Source organism: Oncorhynchus tshawytscha, linkage group LG24 (assembly GCF_018296145.1).
Source record: "Oncorhynchus tshawytscha isolate Ot180627B linkage group LG24, Otsh_v2.0, whole genome shotgun sequence".
In the NCBI taxonomy this organism is placed as follows: Eukaryota; Metazoa; Chordata; class Actinopteri; order Salmoniformes; family Salmonidae; genus Oncorhynchus; species Oncorhynchus tshawytscha.
Window position 1 is genome coordinate 6,107,382 of NC_056452.1, and position 14,961 is coordinate 6,122,342.

Consider the following 14,961-nt stretch of genomic DNA (forward strand, 5'->3'; position numbering starts at 1 on the left):
GGTCCAAAAAGTCACTTTCTGACCACTTCTTCCATGAACCACTTGCAAACATTTATGAAAAAGTTATTGAATTCATATGTATTTGCCCTATAAGTCTGTTCCACGATGCAATTTTATCACATTACCCGTCTGAAAGCGACACCCTATTTCGATGTATGTGCGTATTTATTTGGGTTGTGCGTAAAGGTATGTAGGCTGATGAACATTTGGAGAACAACTCCAAATATTTGTCTACCAGAAGTAAAACAACTTGTACGCAAACCAATGAAGGCAGCCCCTCACGCATTTGTGATTTACAGGGGTTGGGTTAAATGCGAAAGACACATTTCAGTTGAAGGCATTCAGTTGTACAACTGACTAGGTATCACCTTCTCCCTTTCCAATCGGAATTTCAGCGCAAAAATATGAAGCCTTTGCGCGCGCCTGTGGTCGCAATGTCGTGTGTCATAATAGCGCAAAAGTGGAATGTTTGGTCACCGGGTTCCAAATGAAGATTCTCATACATTTGAATATCAATTTTGATGCTGTTTAAACTGACGATTGTTTATTTTTGAGTGGTCTGGTGCTATCTAAATATCGCAATGAACAGAGCAGATTATTTGGCTTTCCCAGCCATTGTTGGGACCACTGGACAATACAATAACTTGAGAAAAATGTGGGATGGCCAACACTACAAATACCACATGGACAGAATGCAGAAAAGTAAGGCTAATTTGATTAATATGCTAGGACACATCTTTATCACAAATGTGTTTTAACCTCAAATGTGTTTTAAACATAAACAGTTGAGTGCATTGTGATTCAGGCAGCCAATATCACATCTGCAGTAGTGTCATATAAAAACATTGTTATTTCAAGAAAACCAGTATCCCCATATTTTTCCAAATCTGTCACCTGAATTTATTTTCATTCAATATTCTTACTAACATATTTCAATGTCTTACAGCTAAACAAATGGTTGACAACAAAGCCCCCAGCACATATCTGCATTGTCATCTAAAGATGAAAAAGATTCAGGTAGGGTGGCACTGGTACCTTTAGAACCATTCTACTATGTTCTATTCTATGTGATTCTATTCTATTGTGTTTTAGGGTCGGTTTCCCCAAAAACATAAAGATCCTCTTTAGCGCTAAGATCATGGTAAGCAATTGACGAACATTGATCTTAAAGCTAAAGATCTTTGTTCTTGTGGAAACTCACCCCTATTTGGATAGCCAAATAGGGGTGAGTATAATGATGGTAGAGGAAACACTGAATGTCCCTGTCAGATGGAGCAGGAGCGTCTGATGGAGCTGGAGAGGGACAACCGCTTGCTGGTGTCCAGGATCGCCCGCACCATGGGCACCAAAGGAGGCCTGGACAACTGGAACAAGTACCAGCCCAAACCCAGGTGGGAACACGTCACATTAGGCTACTTATGTCCCCATTATGAATGGGAATCATATCTTTCTGAGCCATATCTATGTATACCAACACCAGGGTTCCACTATTCTTTATTAACTTGAACATAGCCTGAGATTTGCGAATGCAAGAATATTCACTGACGTCATGACATGAATATTGTTGAATGTGATGAAACAAGGGATTTCCATCATGAAAGTTATTCGAATGGATTGCCTTCTTGATAGTGATTGATTAGATACTTAGCTGTGAGTTTGGTTTTCATACGTGGTTGGCATGAGAATGCCCCTTTCTCAAACTGTATTCTGTGAAACAGTTAATATAAAGTTAAAAGATAGTTAGTAAACTGTAAAGGGTTATAAACTGTATTAGATGTTAGATTTTAAGGTAACACCTATTCAAGACATTCTCATGTAGCTTCCCATTGTGTTTCCAGTGTGTTCATACTTAATAAATGTTTAGTACAGGATTATAAACCCTCTTACACGTTGTATTCTATGGTTACAGAGACAATGTAATCTCATGTACGTTTCCCCATTGCGTGTCCAGTGTGAGCGCAGACCTAAGGAACAGGGAGCTGGTGAAGATTTCTCTGGAGAACCAGGCCATTCTAAAGAAGATCAACATGACTAAGTCAGTCTACGACCACAGGACATGGCTGGATGACTTCAAAGTATGTGTGTGTGTGTGTGTGTGTGTGTGTGTGTGTGTGTGTGTGTGTGTGTGTGTGACAGAGGGAGAGAGAGAGAGAATGAGATAGAGAGACTGCAGTACAAAATATACCTCACAATACTGGTAGTGTTTGTGTGAATGTACACTACCGGTCAAAAGTTTTAGAACACTGACTCATTGAAGGGCTTTTCTTTATTTTTACTATTTTCTACATTGTAGAATAATAGTGAAGACATCACAACTATGAAATAACACATATGGAATCATGTAGTAATCAAAAAAGTGTTAAATAAATCAAAATATAAGTTAGATTTGAAATTCTTCAAAAAGCCACCCTTTGCCTTGATGGCAGCTTTGCACACTCTTGGCATTCTCTCAACCAGCTTCACCTGGAATGCTTTTCCAACAGTCTTGAAGGAGCTCCCACATATGCTGAGCACTTGTTGGCTGCTTTTCCTTCACTCTGCGGTCCGACTCATCCCAAACCATGTCAATTTGGTTGAGGTCAGGGGATTGTGGAGGCCAGGTCATCTGATGTAGCACTCTATCACTCTCCTTCTTGGTCAAATAGCCCTTACACAGCCTGGAGGTGTGTTGGGTCATTTTCCTGTTGAAAAACAAATGATAGTCCCACTAAGCCCAAACCAGATAGCATGGTGTATCTTTGCAGAATGCTGTGGTAACCATGCTGGTTAAGTGTGCCTTGAATTAAAAATAAATCACAGACAGTGTCACCAGCAAAGTACACCCACACCATAACACCTCCTCCTCCATGCTTTACTGTGGTAAATACACATGCAGAGATCATCCGTTCACCCACAGCACGTCTCACAAAGACACGGCGGTTGGAACCAAAAATCTCAAATTTGGACTCCAGACCAAAGGACACATTTCCACTGGTCTAATGTCCATGTCTCGTGTTTCTTGGCCCAAGCAAGTCTCTTCGTATTATTGGTGTCCTTTAGTAGTGGTTTCTTTGCAACATTTTCGACCATGAAGGCATGATTGACACAGTCTTCTCTGAAAAGTTGATGTTGAGATGTGTTTGTTACCTGAACTGTGTGAAGCATTTATTTGGGCTGCAATTTCTGAGGCTGGTAACTCTAATGAACTTATCCTCTGCAGCAGCGGTAACTCTGGGTCTTCCATTCCTGTGGCGGTCCTAAAGAGAGCCAGTTTCATCATAGCGCTTGATGGTTTTTGTGACTGCATTTGAAGAAACTTTCAAAGTTCTTGAAGTTTTCCGTATTGACTGACCTTCATGTCTTAAAGTAATGATGGTCTGTCATTTCTCTTTGCTTATTTGAGCTGTCCTTGCCATAATATGGACTTGGTCTTTTACCAAATTGGGCTATCTTCTGTATACCCCCCTACCTTGTCACCACACAACTGATTGGCTGAAACACATTAAGAAGGAAAGAAATTCCACAAATGAACTTAACAAGACACACCTGTTAATTGAAATGCATTCCAGGTGACTACCTCATGAAGCTGGTTGAGAGAATGCCAAGAGTGTGCAAAGCTGTCAAGGCAAATGGTGACTATTTGAAGAATCTCAAATATAAAATATATTTTGATTTGTTTAACACTTTTTTGGTTACAACATGATTCCATATGTGTTATTTCATAGTTGTGATGTCTTCATTATTATGCTACAATGTAGAAAATAGTAAAAATAAAGAATAACCCTTGAATGAGTCAGTGTTCTAAAACTTTTGACGGGTAGTGTATGGAGTTGCCAACTTGCCACCACAGCTTAGTCCCAAATGACAATGAAACCCTCATCTCAGTGATCTTTCCTAGGTCACAAGAGGTTATGTGAACAGACTGTTGAAGTACCCTGAACAGCCCATGCCGCCAAAGCAGCACAAGGTTAGTAGCACTCTTACTACTTTCCATAGCAGCAAAACTAAACGTTTATTAAGTATGAACACGTTCAAGAGAGAGTTGTTTCTCATTGATATCCTGTTTATCCATGGAATGTTCCATAAAGAGCAAGATAGAAACTAGCCTGCAAAGCTGGTTGAAAGGACATTATCACAACCAGCTTTGCCCATTGGGAAGGACTTTGCAAATACATGTTTGAAGTCTTCGACATTTCTGTTTCCTAAGTTTTTACATGCTTCCCCCCCAGATGCTGAACTTGGTCTAGAATCACAACCACAATCAAAATGCAATCATTTTGCCACATACTTGTAAGACTTCAATACATTTAACTCATGGTAACTTTATTCATTTTTGTGTCACTTCCATCATTTGTGTTTATTGTGTGTTTGAGATAACATTGTTTGTCATTGCCTGCTGTATTCATCTGGGTTGGTTAGTATCATGGCCCTCTTATCTGTGCCCGAGCCATCAGCTAAGGCCTCAGAACAAATAGTAGTGCAGGTCAAAGTTCAAACTTAAATAGACGGCTCAGATGTTTTTGCTGGTTGATAGGTCCAGTGTTTCCCCCAGCACTACACAGCTGATTCAAATAACTAACTCATCATCAAGCTTTAATTATTTTAATCAGCTGTGTAGGGCTAGGGGAAAAACTAAATGTGCACCCAGGGGGGGCCCCAGGACCGAGTTTGGGAAACCCTGGATTGGTCCACCGTCTTCACCTATCAGTGGTCATGGACATCACAGCAACACCAAGCCAACCTGTCAAAATAATAAATAATTATTGCTCATTTATTTTGCACAGTACAAACTCTATGGATTACACCTCTCAATCCATATAGCTTTTAAAATATTTTTTGTGAACACAATTTTCTTTCCAGTTGGGATTGCCGGTACGTACCGTCATCAACATAATTACAATCCATTTATACACAATGTATATGTAGCAAGTGAGTTATGGTAAGGTAAGACTTTCCAAATGACCTCTAGAAGTAAGGATTTTAAGAGTCAGCTTAAGGGGTAGGTTCATAACAGATACTGCAGTGATAGTTACCATTTTCAGGCCTATAGTGGGACATCTCCAATTGTACAGGTAGTAGTGTAGGCTCTTGTCCCCGATGCCAAACTTGAGCTTCTCCAGGAAAGAAGTGTTCTCCATCAGATCCAGAACAGTGAAGACGTCAAAGCCTTTCTGTATCACAGAGAAAGAGAGTTGACAGAAAGAGAAAGAGCATTTAGCCAAGGGGATTGATACAGTATGAATAAACTCATTAACTCGTCACACACACACACACACACACACACACACACACACACACGATTTGATTTGTGGCCCCTACACACTCAGATGTAGCCCTCACACAGTCATAGCTATAGCTTTGATGCCCACACACACACACTCACAGGTTTACCCACACACATAAACGTTGGCCCCCAGACACACACACTCACAGATTTGGCCAGGAACAGAGTATCCTCCATGAGGTCAGGCAGTGGAGTGGAGGAGGAGACACAGTAGAGGGAATGGGCTGCCTTCAGCCCCTTGTGTACCGGATGGTTCAACACCCTGGACACCATGGTGTAGAAACTCACAAAGTCTGTCAGCACACCAGCAGAGCTCTGTGCCAGGGAAACAGGGTGGTGTTCATTGGAGAAGAAAAGGGACTGAAACATGGAAGGACTACCTGCACTTAATAAGAATAAAGGAAAACTGAAAACTAGCTGTAATTGGCAGATAGTTTGGGAGCTCTTTTTCTTATTGGTCTATTAGCTAATTTACCACCTGGCAGGCCAACACTTTTTTTGTCTTTTCAAACATCTCTTATACTAGAAGGACATTATCATAATGTTCTATTATTCCAACATCATAGTGTGGAAATATGTATAAAACACAGGTAAATCACGTTTTTGAGTAAACTCTGTTGGTAGTACGATTTGAAGCTCAACTGAAGGCAATAAACAACATTTCTGATATGGCATATGTGGCATCGAATTTAGTCAGAAGAATGTATTCTCGTGTCAAATTGACTGCAAAGTGTAAATCATTTTGTTCATAAATTCAATCTCATCCAAAACTACGTTTTGTAAGTTAGTTCGTCATGACTTACTTGAGTCATGGACGGTTAGGTTTTGATTTCGACAATGCTCACTTGCCCACTAACGCATGATACACAGCTGTGGTGATTGCCTCTATCCATTCCTACCACAGAACACACAGACAGTGACACTGACTTGCCCATCAGTGCAGCGGATCTGACTTTGTTTACATAAGACAACATTTATTTACTTGAGAAATACTGCACCAAACACCAGATGTAAAATTGGGCCACTAAAACCTCCTCCTCGGCAAAAAACATTCTAAATTAATTACAGATTCTTGAGTTATCTTAGATTCATTTGGGCTATTTTGACGAAGTAATACTTGCTTTGTTCCCATAGTGTCTCATGGGGGACAAACATCAGTAACTGCCCCATCGAACCACACCCCCAAGACTGATATCTTGTTTTTCTTAATGAGCCACAGAGAAACACATGCAGAATCGGTGCGTTCAGTCACTCTTTAAAGCTGTAATCCATAGCGGTGAAATTGCCACGTCGCTTTGCGATATTACAGCAGCAAAAGTGTTATTTCAAACAACAAACACCGTTCCCCCCCCCCCCTCTGACATCATTTCACATCATTTCAACATGTGGTAGAACAACAAATATATTTTTATTTACCACAATGCTGGATTCTATTTTTCCTCAAAACAAAAACATGAACAAATGTGCCTGGGGCGGCCATTGGCACTGTTTAGCCTATTGTGGTTGTCAGCTTTAAGGGACTGCCAAAGCCCGGAGAACAATAATAATTTGCCTAACTGACTAAGGTATTGGAAGGACACCAACCTCCACCACGTAGGTGTCAATCACATTCTCCCGTGGTAACAACCAGTGCTCCACTTCCTCCGGAGACAGGACGGGGGCCAGGTGGTACTTCTTGAGGTACCCCTGAAGGAGCATGTGTACCCCTTTCACATCACCCTTTGCCATGGGCCGCAAACCTGCTGTTTTGGGAGCCTGACAGAACGGGAAAGAGAGAGAAAGGGCAGGATTGGGGTCAATTCCAGTTTTCAGTATCAAGCCACTGTACACACAGGATGAGATTGTGATTGCAGTGTATTGCAGTGTATTTAAGTGGGTCTGGTAGTAGTTGCATTGTGTTGGCCACAGGGGGGGGCACCAGCCACACACTAACTTCAAGCAGGCGGTTGAGCTTGAGCGCTCGTTGGACGGTCATGTTGCCCCTCAGGCTGGAGATGGGGAAATTCACCTCGATCAGCTTGCGTGGGTTCAGAGAGCGGTGCCAGTACCTGCCAACATGTACACACAGGATGGAAATGGGCGTAAACAGTAGAAGAGAAACAGATAGATATTTTTTTGACTAACTTGTGTGTTCAGAAAGTCTGTCTAGAGTGAAGTCTACATATATTGTGTGTGTGTCTGAGTGTGTGTCTACATTTGTGTATGTGTGTGTAGCACCCACCTGCAGGTAGCTACAGGTTTGGGCAGTACCCCGCTGGCAGTGTAGACGGCCTGGTAGACTCCCTGCAGGTTGACCCGTCTGGTGACCTCTCTGATGAGCACCGGAGTCATTCGTTTGGAGCGCAGCTTCTTGTGGACGCACAGGAAGTGGACCTGCACCATCCTCTTCTCCCTAGGGAACCCATTCATTGTGAGGAACACATTTGGTCACGACACCCAGGCTATACCCATGTTTACTTGGGCTTCTAGCAAGAAGCTTACGATATAATGCTTTGTTTACTACTGTATTATTATACTGCATGCAATAATTAACATTTTATAGCCTGGGTGCCAGACTGTTTCTGTATTCAACAATGCTCTACTACATTGTTTCACTCAATAGTTGCACCACACAGAGATTTTGTATCCGTCAAAAACGGATGGCCATCCATATGGATGGCTTCTTTTGACTCACGTGTCATATATGCGGATGTTAGTGGGCACGGCAGCGATGAAGCCCACTAGTTTCTGATTGCCGTTCACCTTTACCCCACAATGCCACTGGGGCAACCAACCTGGGGGGCACAGGGCCCTGGAGGAGAGAGAGAGAGAGAGAAATAACGTTTTTTCAACACAATTAACTACCCACCCACTGGAGTTGCAGTGGATAGTTAGATAGTAAGTTGGATTTTCTACAGACCAAAACAAAGATACATTCAGATGCTGTAAACTTCACTCACCACAGCAGATACTCAGGGGAGAAGTCAAACCTGGAGGTGTTGTCATCCTCTTCCATATAGTTCTCATTCAGCAGAGCACACAGCTCCCTCAGCTGGGGAGGGATGGGGAGAAGGGTAGCCAGAGTGGGAGAGTGTTTTCGTTTGATTAATCGATTGAATCCAATTGAATCAAATCCAATGTTTACTATAAACATACGGTTAGCTTTACTTTGACATTGACTTCGATTAGCTTTGGGAATATTGTTGTATCTTTACATTCATGCCAATAGAGTTTTAATTGAAATATGAATTGGAGAGAGAGAGAGAGAGAGAGAGAGAGAGAGAGAGAGCCATAACATGCAAACACGCTCACAAACAAAAGAGTGACAGCATCCAACAACAGCTAAGGCCTCAGTAAGGAAGGAAGGGGAGAAGTGTCACTCACCACAGCAGGGTCCCCCAGATCCAGGGGGGCCCAGCTGAACCCCTGTGGTAGACTGTAAGGCTCCTCACGAACACTGACCTTATCCACCTCAATAGGACCATGGGTCGTGGCATTGTCGTCACCTGGAGTGTGACAGAGAGAGAGAGAGAATATGAGAATGAGAGAGAGACAGATAAAGGGATAAATAAAGGGTTCTGGATAGCATTGCTGGTTTACATTGGCTTGTTATTGTAATCTCTTAGCTTTTACTCTGTCTTGAATCAACCATGTACCCTACAACAAGTTTGGGTACCATACAAGTACCATACCTAGTTTGGGGACAGGTTGGGTGTTCCAGAAGGGGTAGGGGCGTCTGCTGGCCTCCTCCAGGGTCCTCGGGAGGCCCTTGCCCAGGGAGAAGAGGTGCAGGGCCCTCTGGATCTCCTGCTGCTTTTCCTCCGGGAGAGCATCCAGCTGGGGAGAAACACACAGTGTTGATCACTCTAGGCACTGATACAGATGTTATTTTCGTCCAAATGATTATGGTTAGAATAGTGGTAGGGTGATCTGATTGTAGATCCGATTTTATGAGAGCATTTGTGGGAGGCCTCAACTTGCTGTTTTTCACAGTACTCTCTTTCTCATATTTAAGGATCACAACTTATACAGTTAATAGATATTCGCACACACACACACACACACACACACACACACAGACACACACACACTCGTACCATAGCAAACGGGTCTTTGGGTCCATCAAGTTTCCAGGCATCCTCCTTACTCTTCTTCTGCTTATTCCTTTTTTTCAGACCGCCACTATTTTCTTCCCCCAAGTTCTTGTCACTAAAATAAAAATGATAACAATAGGATACTAATGATTCATTTACATGCAGGGACACAATTTAAACATTGACACTTTGAAGTCAGATGTATTGCACCGTCATGCTTTAGCTTGCAACATCTCTATCAGTATTGCCTACTGTAATAATAACCATACTATTTTACTGTAAATAGTAGTAACACCCAACAACACATGCAAAATCATGTCCTTTTAGGATTAATGTCACAGGGAAATTTCAAAAGTACATCAAACGTAAAATAGGTTACTTGATTAACTTACGGAAGGTTTGAATCAGTCATTGTAGAGCGGAGAGAGAGACCACAATACTGAATATGTGTGGCACTTGTGGTTTTGTCTCTTATCTTTAGAGACAGTTAGGGGAGGACAGTGACCGCCTTAGTCCCCCACCCCCATCTCTACCCCGCCCAGGCTGCCCCATACATATCTTACTTAAAACAATGTTTATACTCCAATAACATGCCTGGGACTACAGTAGATGTGGCTAGAAGTGGCTGAACGGGGCTATTTGTTTGTCAGTGGTAATTACACTGAACAAACATATAAACGTAACATGCAAAAATTTCAGACTTTACTGAGTTACAGTTCATATAAGGAAATCAGTCAATTGAAATAAATTCATTAGGCCCTAATCTCTGGATTTCATGTGACTGGGAATACAGGTATGTATCTGTTGGTCACAGATACCTTTAAAAAGGATACCTTTAAAAAAAAACTGTCCGTATCTGGTGTGACCACCATTTGCCTCCTATAGAGCGACACATCTCATTCGCATAGAGTTGATCAGGCTGTTGATTGTGGCCTGTGAAATTTTATTTGACTTTTATTTAACTAGGCAAGTCAGTTAAGAACTAATTCTTATTTTCAATGACAGCCTAGGAACAGTGGGTTAACTGCCTGTTCAGGAACAGAACGACAGATTTGTACCTTGTCAGCTCGGGGATATGAACTTGCAACCTTTCGGTTACTAGTCCAATGCTCTAACCACTAGGCTACCCTGCCGCCCCAATGTTGTCCACTCCTCTTCAATGGCTGTGCCAAGTTCCTGGATATTAAGCGGGAACTAGAACACGCTGTTGTACATGTCCCTTCCATGTTCATTTTTTTGTTTAAAGTATTTTAAAGTTGCAATCCACCTCAATCAACCAAGTTTTTAGTGGTATTACATCAGATAGCTAATAATGAGGCAAATAGCAGTACTTTGGCCTAACCCTCAATCAGTGGTGGAAAAAGTAACCAATTGTCATACTTGAGTAAAAGTATAGATACCTTAATAGAAAGTTACTCAAGTAAAAGTGAAAGTTGGTCAGTAAAATACTACTTGAGTAAAAGGTCTAAAAGTATTTAGCTTTAAATATACTTACGTATCAAAAGTAAATGTAATTGCAAAAAAATACTAGTATCAAAAGTGAAAGTATAAATGATTTAAAATTCCTACTATTTAGCAAATCAGATATCACAATTGTCTTGTATTTTACATTTTCGGATAGCCAGGGTCACACTCCAGACATTATTTACAAGAGATGCATTTGTGTTTAGTGAGTCCATCAGACCAGAGGCAGTAGGGATGACCACTGCTTGATAAGTGTATGAATTTGACTATTTTCCTGTCCTGTCATTCAAAATGTAACGAGTACTTTTGGTTGTCAGGGAAAATGTATGGAGTAAAAAGTACAATATTTTTTTTTTTTAGGAATGTAGTAAAGTAAAAGTTGTCAAAAATAGAAATAGTAAAGTACAGATATCCCAAAAAACTACTTAAGTAGTACTTTAAACTTCAAAGTATTTTGACTTTACACCACTAGATACAGCGAGCTGCAACCACAGATGTCATAATCTCCGACCCTTTGTTGAAAGTTTACACTACAATGGAATACCACAACCAACATACTGATTGGCAGTAGAGGAAGAATCCAGAAACGGATTTTTTTAAAACAACCCTTCAGAACACCTCTTCCATCTATTATGCATGGCAATGTACAAAGCATAAGGAATAAGACTGAGGAGCTACGGGCTTGTATTCAGTACCTCTCAGAGTACCGACAATCCTGCCTGATCGGTCTATCGGAGACCTGGCTTACGGAACAGGATCCCGACTCCGTTGTGGGGTTGGATGGCTACACAATTGTTAGAATGGACCGAAACATCAACTCCGGTAAGAGAAAAGGTGCAGAAGTTGTGCATTCATCAATGAGAAATATTGCAATCCTGCCCATATTACAACTAAGCACCAGGTCTGTACTAAAGACATTAAACTACGGCCTTACTACCTGCCACTGTCTCTGAGTACATCCGTTTCTGTGAAGATCTCGTTATTCTGAAAAATAAATCCTAGGTAACTTGGGAGCTACTCAACCAGAAAAAAACAAGTCTTTAAATCAGGTGGCAGTAAAGAGGGAAGGAAAAAGAGACTCAAAAGCAAAATCAAGGAGTGCAAGGCAACATACAAAGACAAATTAGAACACCTTTTTAAGGACAATGACAGTAGGAAAGCCTGGCACGGGCTACAAACCATCACAGGCTACAAACAAGAGACATTGTATGACTGATGAAAATGGCTAATTATTGAACAGTTTCTATTGTAGGTTTCTATGTCTGATTTTACATCGCAGCAGAAAGTGGCCCTGGACAGTATAGACAGCATACCAGTTGTTGATATACAGATCTCTGTGAACGATGTCAAGCAATACTTTCAACGTGTCTACCCACGAAAATGATATGGTCCAGACGGCGTCAGCAGCCAGGCACTTCAGGCATGCGCAGACCAGCTCGCATTACCATTTCAGATCCTGTTCCAGCTGTGACTGGACAGTGGGATAATTCCAGACGTGTGGAATAAGTCGCTGAATGTCCCAGTACCTAAAAACAACAGGCCAAAAGAAAATAATGATTTACGCCCTGTAGCCCTGACATCTGTACCTATGAATTGTTCTTGAAAAAGAATTCCAAAACAAATTCTCCGTGGTCTTTCATCTCAACTAGAGCCAAACCAATTCGCCTACTTTGCCTCCAGGGGTGTTGATGATGCGTTACTGGTCAAGTTGAACAATCCATACGAACACTTAGAACAGGCAGATAGCCTAGTGAAAATGTTATTCATTGACTTCAGTAGCGCGTTTAACACCATCCAACCCTACTTAATGGTGTATACGCTGGTGAATTTGGGGGTCAACTCTCTACTGATCAAGTGGAGCAATAGTTTCCTTGTGAACCGTACTCAACAAGTAAAGTTGAACTCCGCCATCTCTACATCTAGAACGGTGAATACGGGAGCCCCACAAGGTTGTGTACTTTCATCGATACTGTGCACACTGTACACAAACAATTGTCAAGCCTCTGAAAATTATTTAAATACGCAGATGACACCGCTATTGTGGGTTTCCTCCACCAAGACCAAGCCTCCTTCAATTCATTTTAGAAGGAACAAAACTGCACTACCCCCTACGAAGATCAATGGAGAATCAGTCGATAGAGTGACCACATATAAATACCTGGGAATCAAAATAGACAATAAACTGAAATTCAGTGACTGTGCCCTTGCAAAGACAAAGAAATTGCAACAGAGAATATATTTTTAAGCAAACGGAACCATTTTAATGTCGACTACCATACCCTACAAATGTTCTATAAATCTGTGGGCTGTACTTTGGTCTGATATGCATGTTTGGAAACATGCAAAACCAAGTCAAGTGAGCATTTGCCCACTGAAGTCGGCTACGACGCCGAACTCCAGTCAGGTTTCTGGGACCTTTTATTTCAGCTCATGATATATGGGACCAACACTTTACATGTTGCGTTTATATTTTTGTTCAGTGTAATTACCAAGCAACATTCTGAAACTTAGTTCGAAACCGAATGACCTTGATTGACTCCTCTTTCGTATTTTGTCTTCCCTCACATTTCTACATGAACAAGTATAGAATTAGCTAGAGCATTATTTTCCCTGAGGGAATTTTACTTGTCGTGTATGAAGTTCATACCTAGGCCTACATATGAACAATATAGAACAATCTGAATGACCTGAATGAACTAAGATGGAGCCGATAGAGATGGCAGTTTCGCTTCTAGTCCTTAGGAAACTGTGCAGTATTTAGTTTTTTTATGTATTATTTCTTACATTGTTAGCCCAGAAAACCTTAAGTGTTATTACATACAGCTGGGAAGAACTATTGGATATCAGAGAAACATCAACTTAACAGCACAACCAGCACTATGACCAGAAATTTAACTTTCCCAAGGCGGATCCTTTGTCTGCACCTCCCAGGGCATTTGAACTGATTCCAGAGGCCGACCCAAAACAACGCTGCCGGAGCAGAGGGTGCCGGAGCAGTCTTCTAGTGAGGCTTCGGATGCGCGCACACCACCCACTGCTTCCGAGTATGTTACTCGCTAATGTCCAGTCCCTAGTTAACAAAGTCGACAAAATCAGGGCAAAAGTTGCTATCCAAAGAGTTATCCGGGATTGTAACATATTCTGTTTCACGGAAACATGGCTAGCATGGGAAATGTTGTCGGAGTCAGTACCCCCCCCCCAAAACCCACCCAAAGTCAACACTTTGTAGAGCCACCTTTTGCAGCAATTACAGCTGCAAGTCTCTGGCCACTGGGATTTTTGCCTATTCTTCAAGGCAAAACTGTTCCAGCTCCTTCAAGTTGGATGGGTTCCGCTGGTGTACAGCAATATTTAAGTCATACCACAGATTCTCAATTGGATTGAGATCTGGCCTTTGACTAGACCATTCCAAGACATGTAAATATTTCCCCTTAAAACAACCACTTGAGTGTTGCTTTAGCAGTATGCTAAGGGTCATTGTCCTGCTGGAAGGTGAAATTCTGTCCCAGTCTCAAATCTCTGGAAGACTGAAACAGGTTTCCCTCAAGAATTTCCCTGTATTTAGTGCCATCCATCATTCCTTCAATTCTGACCAGTTTCCCAGTCCCTGCCGATGAAAAACATCCCCACAGCATGGGGATGGTGTTCTCGGGGTGATGAGAGGTGTTGGGTTTGCGCCAGACTGACATGGCGTTTTCCTTGATGGCCAAAAAGCTCCATTTTAGTCTCATCAGACCAGAGTAACTTCTTCCATATGTTTGGGGAGTCTCCCACATGCCTTTTGGCGAACACCAAACGCATTTGCTTATTTTTTTCTTTAAGCATTGGCTTTTTTTCTGGCCACTCTTCCTTATTAAAGCCTAGCTCTGTGGAGTGTACGGCTTAAAGTGGTCTATGCACAAATACTCCAATCTTCACTGTGGAGCTTTGCAGCTCCTTCAGGGTTATCTTTGGTATCTTTGTTGCCTCTCTGATTAATGCCCTCCTTGCCTGGTCCGTGAGTTTTGGTGGGCGGCTTTCTCTTGGCAGGTTTGTTCTGGTGCCATATTCTTTCCATTTTTTAATAAAGGATTTAATGGTGCTCCGTGGGATGTTCCAAGTTTCCGATATTTTTTTATAACCCAAACCTGATCTGTACTTCTCCACAACTTTGTCCCTGAC

At 41.8% G+C, this 14,961-nt stretch overlaps 2 protein-coding genes across 2 annotated transcripts; one reads left to right on the plus strand and one right to left on the minus strand.

The window, feature by feature from the left end:
• The first annotated feature begins 563 nt into the window (after positions 1-563).
• Positions 564-4,300, plus strand: LOC112223819 (sperm axonemal maintenance protein CFAP97D1). The gene is made up of 6 exons (XM_024387057.1): positions 564-702; positions 947-1,017; positions 1,270-1,391; positions 1,952-2,075; positions 3,878-3,946; positions 4,209-4,300. The coding sequence occupies exons 1-6, from the start codon at positions 582-584 to the stop codon at positions 4,224-4,226; spliced, it is 525 nt and encodes a 174-aa protein (XP_024242825.1). The 5' UTR covers positions 564-581; the 3' UTR covers positions 4,227-4,300.
• Positions 4,262-9,821, minus strand: nmt1b (N-myristoyltransferase 1b). The gene is made up of 12 exons (XM_024387056.2): positions 9,729-9,821; positions 9,340-9,451; positions 8,935-9,079; positions 8,627-8,748; positions 8,203-8,294; positions 7,938-8,054; positions 7,485-7,655; positions 7,197-7,311; positions 6,848-7,018; positions 5,411-5,578; positions 5,013-5,150; positions 4,262-4,720 (listed from the first exon to the last, which is right to left on the minus strand). The coding sequence occupies exons 1-12, from the start codon at positions 9,746-9,748 to the stop codon at positions 4,700-4,702; spliced, it is 1,392 nt and encodes a 463-aa protein (XP_024242824.1). The 5' UTR covers positions 9,749-9,821; the 3' UTR covers positions 4,262-4,699.
• Positions 9,822-14,961: the final 5,140 nt, after the last annotated feature.